This window comes from Cydia strobilella, chromosome 2 (assembly GCF_947568885.1).
Source record: "Cydia strobilella chromosome 2, ilCydStro3.1, whole genome shotgun sequence".
NCBI classification, from domain to species: domain Eukaryota; kingdom Metazoa; phylum Arthropoda; class Insecta; order Lepidoptera; family Tortricidae; genus Cydia; species Cydia strobilella.
In genome coordinates this window covers 9749049-9761162 of record NC_086042.1, presented here as the reverse complement: position 1 = coordinate 9761162, position 12114 = coordinate 9749049, and the positions used below count along the sequence as shown (strand labels likewise).

At 37.9% G+C, this 12114-nt stretch overlaps 1 protein-coding gene across 2 annotated transcripts in view; it reads right to left on the bottom strand.

Moving 5' to 3' along the window:
* The window catches only part of LOC134750530 (glutamate dehydrogenase, mitochondrial), a 46445-nt gene that overhangs the window by 20213 nt on the left and 14118 nt on the right, over window positions 1-12114 (bottom strand). For both annotated transcript variants that reach the window (XM_063685729.1, XM_063685735.1), the window contains exon 2: window positions 4077-4277. In XM_063685729.1, coding sequence (XP_063541799.1) covers window positions 4077-4277 — 201 coding nt within the window. The remainder of the gene's footprint in view (window positions 1-4076; window positions 4278-12114) is intronic.

The window sequence follows — 12114 nt, the reverse complement described above, 5'->3', positions numbered from 1 at the left end:
AGTTTATAAAAATAAACTAATTAACTAACTAAATAATTAGTTATTAATAGATAGGTAGGATTAATAGGTAGGTAGGTATAGATAGGTATAGTAATAAATGTCATATATCCCACATTTAAATAACATGTATGAGGGCGCCTAAAACGCCTCAATTACTTATCTCTAATAATCTTTATTGATTTTGCTCAATAAGCACCTAACTTACACTACATTGACCTACTAACACGTCACCTAAGATACAAGTAAGGTCAAGTTGGGTAAGCGAAACATACTTTATTTTCCTTGGGGCAAGAGAAACAGTATGAAGATTACATACAAGTGTTTACCTTGTCCCGGTGTTTTTCTTACCCCACCTGACCTTATTAAGTTACTTAATTTAGGTATCGATGTAAAATATTGTTTGAGCCTGTTTCAATTATTTTAACTTACAAGATTTTATGTCGATTTTTTAAACCATGTTTGTATATTTACAGTATTTAAGTACTATTTAAGCGTATTATGATTGACTTAATTTTTGGATATTCTTCAATGAAATAAATTGTATCTTATCTTAATTTGTTTATCTTCTACGACAATGTTTATCTACGATATATCTACGATATCTACGATAAGGTTGCATGGGAATCAAATTGGTTGACTGTACCTTGCATAGTTACGCAGTTATCATGCGCTCGCCAGAACGTTTATCAATTTATCATGGTCGTGGTGGTCTACGTGACAGCGCGTTAAAAAGTGACATCTGCTTTGTCACGCCGATAACAGTACCCGTACCATGAGTCACTGACAGTGTCAAAACTATACGCTAACGTCTACGTAATTTACTGTCTCTGTCTATACATCTCGCTCGCACTAATATGCGAGTACGAGCAAGATGCATAGAAAGTAAGTTACGTTCTCGATAGCGTTTATGTCAGTGCCAAACTGGTGGTAGTCACATAATAGGTTCCATCATACGGTAGAACAAATTGATAGCGCATATGTAAATTAACGGCTTTATCGTATTCTCGTTGGCATATATATTTCGCTTATTTTTATTTTTTATTATCTGATAGCAACCAAGCAAACACGTTAAGGTCGCGCGCTCGGTCAAGATAAATTTGTCAGTTTATCAAAGCTATTTAAATGATTATTTAGGCATTTTAACTGATAACTCATTTCCTTCAGTGGGAAGGAGTCAAGCAAGGTGCTAGTTATTCGTTATCATTTTTAAATACATATGAGCGCTTTATCACTGGTATAACAAATAAAAAACAATAAATCTGAAAAACATAAATCAGTGTTAAATAATTTAGTTATTTATTGTGTTGAACAGTTGACAGCATAGCACTAGGATACTGACTACATATTTTGCAAATATTTTGCCACTGAATGACATACTTGACTTGAGGCTAGTTATATTGGTACACCTAATAATAGGTACCTTATGAATGTATTATTCACGTCTCGCACATATTTACTTAACACTTAACATTGAAATAACCACATCTTAGCGAAGACGACTTCACAAAGCATTTAAGGTTTAATAAATCTATTTTTTTTTCAAGACATTTTCTGATGAGAACGACAGAGAAAGGTATATGTGACGTTCCACGGGTAAAGGTACCGTATGGGGGTTGACACTCACGTTGCGTAGCACCGCATTGGTATCGCTCGGAGCGTCATTAATAATAGCGTAAGCGCAAACCGCCTTATAAGGTACCTTTAGTCGAGGAACGTCACATATTATTATGTGGTTTCCCAGTCCCTCTTAGCAGCAAGACAGCAAAAGAGTCCGACGAGGATGTATGTATGTAATATGTAATAACGATTAACTAAATTACTATAACCATTATTAAGAACCATCACATTGCAGACCACACTTATGCTGGTTCTCCTCAATCATAATTATTAATTGTCTATGGATTTGTTTGTTTGTTTCTTGAATGTTTTTCTTTTTTTTTCTTGTATACTTGTTTTTTTATTTTTGTTTGTGCTCTTCATGTATTTATTTTTGGTTTGGTTAATATGTTTGTAATTAGGTATTCTTTGTGTGTATCTTTGTAATGTTTTAATATGTATATTTGTGTGTTATCTGTCGTGGCATCACCGAATGGGCCCTACGGAAGACCAGCGCTGGCTTTATAGCTAGCATTATGTTGAGTTGGGTCCATTTCGTGATGCACACTTGATGATCTCTTCTTTTCTTGCTGTTGTTGTCTGTACATGTTCGTACTTGTGTTGTGATCGTCACGAATAAATGTCTTTTATCGTATCTTATCTTATCTTATCAATGCTTGTAACAGCCCGGTAATAATAGGAACATCAGTCTGGATCTATTATGCAATTTGCTAGACTATTGACTCTCAACCTACGTAATCTAGGTCACTGCCTTAATCAAAAACCAGCTTAGCATTTGTTATGTCATCCAGCAATTACTTACATGAGTCGCGTGCAAAACAGTCTGTTCAAAATAAACCATGTAATATCTGATCTGCTATATGTATTAAATATTAATAAAACACTAGAATACGTCAGAAATTACGTAGTTCTATTCCCGCCCGCTTAATTATCTCTAAATACAATTTAGCAAATCACCGTATCTCATGTATTGCCAGATTTCCCCTAACGACCCCGTATGAATTGTTCACCCTGTATAATATTTGAATAAGATTTTTCTAAAAATAAATATCTAATTCAGAATACTAATCATTCAGAGTTCAGAAGAATCTGCAAAACGTGAGCTCGAGAGAAAAGTAGTTGTTTAAAAGTGTCTAAAGTTATAATCGATCATGGGTGGGAGCACACTTGGCTTGTTCCCAACAGTAGGTGTGCTGGTTATGCCGGCTTGACCTATTCCAATACATTGTTAAAATCTTGTCTGTTGGTATCTTCAGGGACCGGCCCGCTATCCCTTATCGGGGTTTTATAAGGGTATTGCATAAGGCTTAACTCACCATACCCTTTGCCAGACGAAACCCTTTGTTTTGCTTTTAAAAACCCTTATATAAAGCTACCACATTTGAGTAATCGGTAGCCCAAATACCCTTACAAAACCCTTATCATCCGCTCACCAACCTTGCATATTGCTTATATGGGTTAGCCTTATAAAGGGCTTCCCTTTTAGCATATAAGCGTGCTAATTTAAGTCGTCTACCTTGTTCATAAAGCACACATTACTTCGAATCCGAGCGATCGTCGGCGGCGACGGCGGCGTTCTTTGACTAGGCACGTATTTTTTTTCCTTTTCATACACTACCGTAGATATATACTAATCCTGTATCTTTCACGCAAAGGGAAACCTTTATAAAAAGCGCTTAAAGATAAGGGTAACCCTTATTAAGAGCTAGCCTTATTTTTGGTTAGCTTTTCGGTAAGGGTTAGTCAAAGGTAAGGGTATGAAACTATGAATGGGCTTGCAGTTCAAAAGGGAAAGTCTTTCAATGTGTTAGCCGTGTTTAAGTGTCGCCCATTGAAAGGGTTTTATCGCGGAAAGGCTTGTCCGGTCCCTGGTATCTATACAATTTATTGAATGTAATAGTAATCTGACAAAACCATAAATGAAGTTTGTTAAGAACAAATAAAAAAATATTATTTGTAACACAATTGTTAATTTTTAATATAACATTGTAGAGGCAAGCGCCGTAAGGGATGACCACCGTAAAGATATGCTGTACAGTGTTAAATTGAAGAAAAAAAAACAGACTTCAAAAAGGATAAAATAAAATATTATCCCTTTTATGTACGCTAGCAAAGCAACTGATAGGTTTGAAGTCGGTGCTAATCGAAACACTGTCGAACCGAATGCCGACCCCGGTGAGGCTCGAAAAGAAGGAAATAAAGCTGGCAATTAGTTGTTTGGGGGTGTTATTGACCAGTATTCTACAATGACTATTCAAACCCAGTGTCGTAAAAATGCGACTAACCTATAGGTCATTGCACTCCGTCCCGAACCTCATTATCAAATTTAATTGAAACTATCGTGCGTCATTCTGTCATACAACCAGTTCGCCTAATGCACCTAATGCGCGGCCGTGAAACATACGAAGGTCACGACGGACTCCAGAGAAGTCCGAAGTATGACGCTGAAGTGAACTCACCAATGAATCCCTTCTTGGCCAGCTCCAGCGTGAAGCGGCGGGTGATCTTCTCGAGCTCATGCTCGGAGTACTCCTTGGGGTTAATCTTGATGCCGGCCTTGGCGCCCCCGAAGGGCACGTCGACGCAGGCGCACTTGAAGGTCATGAGCGCGGACAGCGCCTTCACTTCGTCCCTGCTCACGTCCGTTGAGAATCGAATACCTGCGGGTGACAATATGTTTATACATAAGTAACGTTGTTTACTCGTTCTACACGTACCGGTGGAATACGCCAGAGCGACGCAACATCATTACGGTAAATATTCCTGTTTTTTTATGGATTGAAGTTAATTTTACTCCAGGGTTCTATATGTATAGAGTCTGTGCAGAAACAGAAGAGTCGTAGTCGTGGAATATTAGGGAACCTACATTTTACGACTCTTCTCTTTCCGCACAGTCTCTACTCCCTTTCATTTAATGAGCTCATATTGATGAAGTGTTTTCACTCCGCCAGCCTAAGCCGAAAAGTTCACTTGATTAGCTGTACTTTACTAATCCCAACAAAAACATAAATGTGAAATGGAAGCCAAGTTCAATATATAGAATATGTGTTGTTTGCCGACTTGTCGCTCGACTCGCCGATAAAAGAATTGATATCTATATGGGTGCCAAGTTCTGTGCTGTGTAGAAAATCCTGAAATTATAAAGGATTTGACTTGTCTAGTTTTTACCAACAAACCAAATTTTAGAAATGTAACAAACAAATTTAATAGCCTATTTATACGTAAAAACTAGCCAAGATAAATTCTTTATAATTTCAGGATTTTCTACACAGCACAGAACTTGGCACCTATATAGATCTCAATTCTTTTATCGCCGGAGTCAACAACGACACAACTTGGCTCCCATTTCACATTTATGTTTTTGTTGGGATATCATTACTTTTTGTACAGAATTTATTAGCATTTATCATGGATAAATGCTAAGGCCGAAGGCCGAGCTCCGCGTAGGGCCAAAGGCCCGAAGCATCCAGGTTGCTAGTGCTTAAAAACAGAATAATAGTACAAGTGTCTAAATGCGAAGGCCAAAGGCCGAGCTCCGCGTAGGGCCGAAGGCCCGAAGCGTCCAGGTTGATAGTGCTTAAACACAGAATAATAGTACAAGTGTCTAAACGTGAAGGCCGAAGGCCGAGCTCCGCGTAGGGCCGAAAGTCCAAAGCGTCCAGGAGATTAGTGCTTAAATACAGAACAATAACGCAAGTGTCTAAATGCGAAGGCCGAAGGCCTAGCTCCGCGTAAGGCCGAAGCGTCCAGGTTGTTAGTGCTTAAACACAGAACAATAAAATTGTACAAGTGTCTAAATTCGAAGGCTGAAGGCCGAGCTCCGCTTAGGGCCGAAGGCCCGAAGCATCCAGGATGTTAGTGCTCTAACACAGAATAATAGTACAAGTGTCCAAACGTGAAGGCCGAAGGCCGAGCTCCGCGTAGGGCCGAAAGTCCGAAGCGTCCAGGAGATTAGTGCTTAAATACAGAACAATAACGCAAGTGTCTAAATGCGAAGGCCGAAGGCCTAGCTCCGCGTAAGGCCGAAGGCCCGAAGCGTCCAGGATGTTAGTGCTCTAACACACAATAATACCGGGGTGTCCCAGAGGTGAAGAGATAAATTTATTTTCAAAATTTATTCGCAAAATTTCCAGTGTGGCTTCCCAGCCTTTTTGGCGTCCACTCATAGCACGTCTGGTCTCATAGGAAATATTTTAAGGGCTTTGCCCACAAACTGTGAGATTGCGGGCTTTGAGGACGCCAAAAATGCTTTTAAAATTGCTTGCCCGGGAAAACAATTTCCAGACAACCCAAATTCACAAAGGAGTTGGGATAATGTTTACTGTGATTTAACTTACAATATTCTCCTAAACAACTGTACAGGTCCAGACCGCGCGAGGCTTTTGGCGGTCGGAGCCCGGGAAGCGGGTTACTGGCTACATGCCCATCCTTCGCCTAATACTGGTACTTTCTTGGATCCGGCCTCCCTTAGACTGGCGACTGGTTTGCGACTCGGGGTTTCGGTGTGTACGCCACACATATGCTCTTGTGGCACGGACGTGGACCGACTGGGACACCATGGATTATCTTGTCAAAAAAGTGCCGGCCGTTTTTCAAGACATGCGTCGCTTAATGACATAATCCGTCGGTCTCTTGCCACCATCAATGTACCCGCTCTTCTTGAGCCGACTGGCATTATCAGAGATGATGGCAAGAGGCCCGATGGGATGTCCTTGGTTCCTTGGAGCTTGGGACGGATGTTGGTGTGGGATGCTACCTGCGTAGACACACTGGCACCGTCCCACCTCCAACGGACTAATGTAAAAGCGGGCGGAGCGGCGGAAAGCGCCGAAATTTTAAAACGTAATAAATATAAGAGCCTCGGTAGAGAGTATCATTTCGTTCCATTTGGAGTTGAAACTCTAGGTCCATGGGGTCCCAGCGCGCATAAGTTGTTTGCAGAAATCCCGAAGCGTCTGGTTGACGTAACTGGTGACCGAAGAGCTGGCGGCTTTCTCGCACAACGTATCAGCATTGCGATACAGCGGGGAAATGCCGCCAGCATCCTTGGTACAATGCCTCAAGGGCCTATTTTAGATTTAAGCTAGTTATTAATTTCGTTTACGTAGTACCACTGTATATATCTTGTATGTAAATAAATGTATTGAATATATTAGCTATTAAACTTTTCAAAATATATAATATAATTAAAAGTAAAAATGTTGGTGTGAAGTAGTCACAAAGTTAAGTCTGGGACACACTTAGAACATGTGTCTAAACGCGAAGGCCGAAGGCCCAGCTCCGCATAGGACCGAAGGCCCGAAGCATCCAGGATGATAGTGCTCTAACACAGAACAATAGTACAAGTGTCTAAATGCGACCTCCAGATGAGAACATCCGGAAAACAGTTTTGTTTTTAGATTTTTTTCTTAGTATACGCCTAATAGTCTACCTTTATGCCAAATATCAAGTTTCTGGGTCATCTAGAAGTGGGTTAGGTTTTTGGTCTGTAAGTATTTATCAATCTAATAAGTATTCATATATGTTTTTTTTTATCGAATTATCAATAATATTCAGGTTTCAGATTTTTTCCTGTATATTTATTTTATAGTCTACCTTGATGCCAAATATCAAGTTTCTAGGTTATCTGAAAGTGGGTTAGATTTTTGACCTATAATATTAGTCTTAATTTAATCTAATATTATCAATATATGATTTTCCCAATAGAATTATTGATCAATTTTTAATTTTCAGATTATTCCCTGTATACACACCTAATGGTCTAGCTTGTTGCCAAATGTCAAGTTTCTAGGTCATCTGAAAGTGGGTTAGGTTTTTGACCGATTAAGTCCTAAATGATCAATATATGGTTTTTTCCATCGAATTATCAATCAATTTTTAATTTTGAGATTTTTCCCTGTATGCACACCTAATAGTCTACCTTGTTGCCAAATATCAAGTTTCTAGGTCATCTGGGGTTAGGTTTTTGACCGATTAAATTTTAAATTATCAATATATGGTCTTTTCCATCGAATTATCGATCAATTTACAATTTTCTGATTTTTCCCTGTATAATTTACCTTGATGCCAAATTTGAAGTTTCTAGATCATCTGGAAGTGGGTTAGGTTTTTTTAGGTTTTTGATCTATAAGTCAGTCAGGCAGTCACAAAAATGCCGGTTTTTTAACGTGAATTTTTCAATAACTGTTTGAGCAACGTTGATGAAATTTTGTATTCTGGATAAGCTAAGGGGCTTGAATAAATATGCCAAATTTCATATGTGCAGGTTAAACAGGTTTCAAGTTGTGAAGGGGTCAAAAGTAGCTCGAAATCGTTCGTGGAATATTACACACGGTTGCTGCGTCGCCAGTTCTTTCTTTTTTTAACTTAGCTGGACACGCTGCCGCGTGTCTAGATTTTTTACGAAAACCTGCCTTAATCAGCAATAATTCAGTTAGTTATTATTTAAAGTCAGTTTACTCTACCTAATTCTGGGCATGAGTATAGTTTTAACAATCAAAGTTTATTGAACCTAGATCCTGCTAGGTTCTAGTGCGAAGGTTCTAGTAGGTAGAAGTGCTAATCCGTAATAAGCTAGATGACAAGATTTTTTTTAATGTCCATCCATCAATTTGAGGATCAAATGTCTACCTATATGGGACTCATTACATTAAGACTAAAGTGGAGGAGGACCCGCGCGCGAAATCGCCTTTTCATACAAACGTAGTCCTCATTATCCTCTCTGGATATTAACATTATTGAAAATATTTTGACACAATTTGTTGTATATCAAGCACAGCTATGCCTCTACCTTTGTTTTTTTTTTTTCAAATTTTTAATTATTATAAAATTTATAGGAGCATTTAAAAATTTGTATGAAATCAGTTTTTCGCTCCTAATTTTTAATAATCAATAAATCGAAATACATCAACTTATGTAAAAATATATTCTATAATGTCAATATCCAGAGAGGAAAATGGGGACTACGTTTGTATGGAGAAGCGGCCGTCCCCTTTCCTCTTAAAGCAATACAAAATTCATAAACGATAGTTAAAATCTGACAATCTTACACAACGTATAAAACGCTCCTTACTAAATCGAACGTGATCGTGACGTCACAATCACGGTCACGAACTCGCAAAGTATGGAAAACAAGATTAGATATATTTATTTCACAAGAAAATTGCTATTTATTTTCTTGTATTGAGATGTTATGTGCAATAGAGTATTGTATTGTATCAACAATTCTAAAGGCAGCGACACACATCCCACGTATACGCAAAGTATGCAATGCATTATGACAATCTGGACCTTGAAATTTGTATAAGTATGTTTCTAAGCATAAGGATAGGAATATCATTTGATATTTATACCAGTCGCTTTTCGGTGAAGGAAAACATCGTGAGGAAACCGGACTAATCCTAACAAGGCCTAGTTTCCCCCTATGGGTTGGAAGGTCAGATGGCAATCGCTTTCGTAAAAACTAGTGCCTACGCCAATTCTTAGGATTAGTTGTCAAGCGGACCCGAGGCTCCCATGAGCCGTGGCAAAATGCCGGGATAACGCGAGGAAGATGATGATGTTTCTAAGCATATAAATTTCAGGGTTCAGTCATAATGCATCGCATATGTTGCGTACGTGGGCTAAGTGTGTCCCTAGCTTAAAACAAACACTGTTAGACTAACTAAACCGCAGGTCATTGCTATTTAGATTGCTACTATTGTCACCGTGGCCTACTGCTACAACGTTTGGGTAATTACTCCAAATTACCAGCCAGCGTGAATAACAACAGGAAGAGCTTTGTTAAATAATTGTATTAAATACTGCATGTGAATTATATATGTAGTTTTGTGGAACTTGTTTTAAAATATATAACAACGCAGGACGTACCTGCGTAGGACTTGATACGTTACTAAATGTATTGGAATACAAATGGAAAAGAAATCTGGAATGTCGCTACGTTCAAATGGAATCATAAGCGTTTGCAATACAATATAACATTGCGTTGGCGAATACTATGCGTCCTAAATTTTACGAAAAACGTATGAAATATTAGTTTCACTAATTTCGTAGAAGATAAAAATATCTACTGCGTGGGTGGATGGATACCCACGTGCGTCGTGCAAACCTAGCGAGCGACAATAGGTACCTATCTACTTATTTACTCCCCGTCAGCACAACTAAGAAGTAGAGTGAAATATGTGGCTTTCCATACAAAAGGGTCCTTATGCTTCCAGTGCAATAATGCAGTTTCCATCTGAAATTTTTATTTATTTATTTATAAGGAGTTAAAGACCCTTAATCTAATGGAATTTAGCCACATATTTGCAATCCTTCCATGTATAGGTAGGTACCAACATTTGATTGATTGGTATGTACTAGGGATGTTGCGAATGCAGATTTTTTGACATCCGCGGACGCGGATGCGGATATTTAAAGGCTCACATCCGCTGACGCGGATGTCAAGATTAGGTACATAAAAACGTCAAATATTACGTTTAATAATTTTTGTCAAAAAACGCAACTTTTAGTATTTGAACAAGAATATATTAAGGTGCGCGCGTTATATTTAATAAACAGTAACTTGGCCGACTTTTCTGGATCTAGTCGATTTTCACCGCTGAACAAGTTGAACCAGGGATCGTTACCGGTATAACTTAAAATCAAAATATCACGTAGCATTTGAAATATTTCTTTGATATTGTAGAAAGGTATTTAGGTAAGGACAATGAGTTATCAGATCACCTAAAATCCTAAATGAAATGGAAAAATATACATAAACAACATACCGAAATTCAATATCTAAATTAATTTGTATGAAAAATATACCGGTATTCGATCCCTGAGTTGAACTGATCCGAGTGCATAGATTAATAGTGTTTTGTCCGTCATATTCTAAATTGCTCGATCAACGAATCACAAAAACGCAAAGAGATTCCTATTGGGCAAAGATAGATATAACTCCGTAATAGATGGATACAGTATAGTCTAAGGAAAAAACGTGCCTCGAAAATCACGAAAATTTGATTCTCGATCAGATGGCGCCACTACCTTTGGCCCACTCTCGTATAGAGGGCGTTGATGGTTTCGTTTGTTATTTAACAATTTTAACGCATATCAGTGAAACAGCTAGTTTTCCCTTAATAGGCGTCAATCCGTGGGATTTACAGGAGAAATTGCATTTCATTAACGTTTCAGCGTAACTAATGCAGCAAAAATTACGAAATAAATCAGTATAGCTTTATCTTATACATACTATTGTAATATTAAACAAGTAATTAATAATCGTGAATTTGTTTCTAGCCATTTCGATAAATACAGTGGTAGGGGCTAACAATAGTTATTTACGATACAAGTGCGGAAAAGAGGAAATTCGAAACGAGTGGCGATAAATTAAAACACGACCGCAGGGAGTTAAAACACGGGAGTTAAGACACGAGTTGCGAATTACCTATCCGCACGTGTATCGTACAACGTTTTACAGTACATATGGCCCTTTAAACTTTCGACATATGCACGAAAAGTGCTCTTTTACGCACTAGTGCGAGAAAGTAGCACCATATGTACTGTAAAAAATTAAACCATGTGTATTATGGATGCCTTTTTATCCACGTGATAAAATAAGTGTCACAATTTAGTAACAACACGTGATTGCTCTAAGAACAAATTAAATTACTTTCTTATGAAAATATTTTAAATTGTGTTTTTACAAGTAGTCACATTACTATTTAAACTATTAACGAAATAAATATCATATACAAAGGAAAAAATGACCAATTTTTTCCTTTGTATATGATATTGTGATTGACAACAGAACAGACAGACACGTCATTATCACGCTGTCACGTAGACAAATACGACCATATTATCCGTACTGCTATTAGTGCTATTAGGTTTTTTCTTGGTAAAAAAGGTTTTTCAATATTTCGCCGCTAAAAACTAAAATGCCTACCAATACGCTATTTTGGCAAAATTTGGGGGCCGTAATTTAAACGGATTTTAAATAAACTGGCGTTAATTGAAGATTCATGTTATTTCACACTGGCGTAACGGAGCTAAGGGAAAACTAGTTGCAAAATCATATAAAAATAATTAATGCAAATAAAAAAATCATTTATCCATATTTAAATACATTTTATCGTACTTTTAAAATCTTCATTTTTAGTTTTAAAGTGTGTCGATAGATGGCAGTGAATTCACTGTGGTTATAAAATTTACTATGACAGTACCGCTCTATCCTATTATATCCTCTTTGCTATTGGGTAATGACGAAATTACCTAACACTTACACCGCCGCTAAGACGTTCCTGTACCGACCTGTTCCGCATCGATTTATGCGGATGCGGATTTTGAAAATAATGCGGAAGTTCCGCGGTTGTGGATACATACATTGACGTATGAACTATTACATACATTGACATAGCTAACTAAGCTCATTGAGCACTTATACTAGTACCCAAGAGTTTCGGTAGATGTCACCTTTGCATATCATAGGACTGTGGTGCCACCTACAGACGA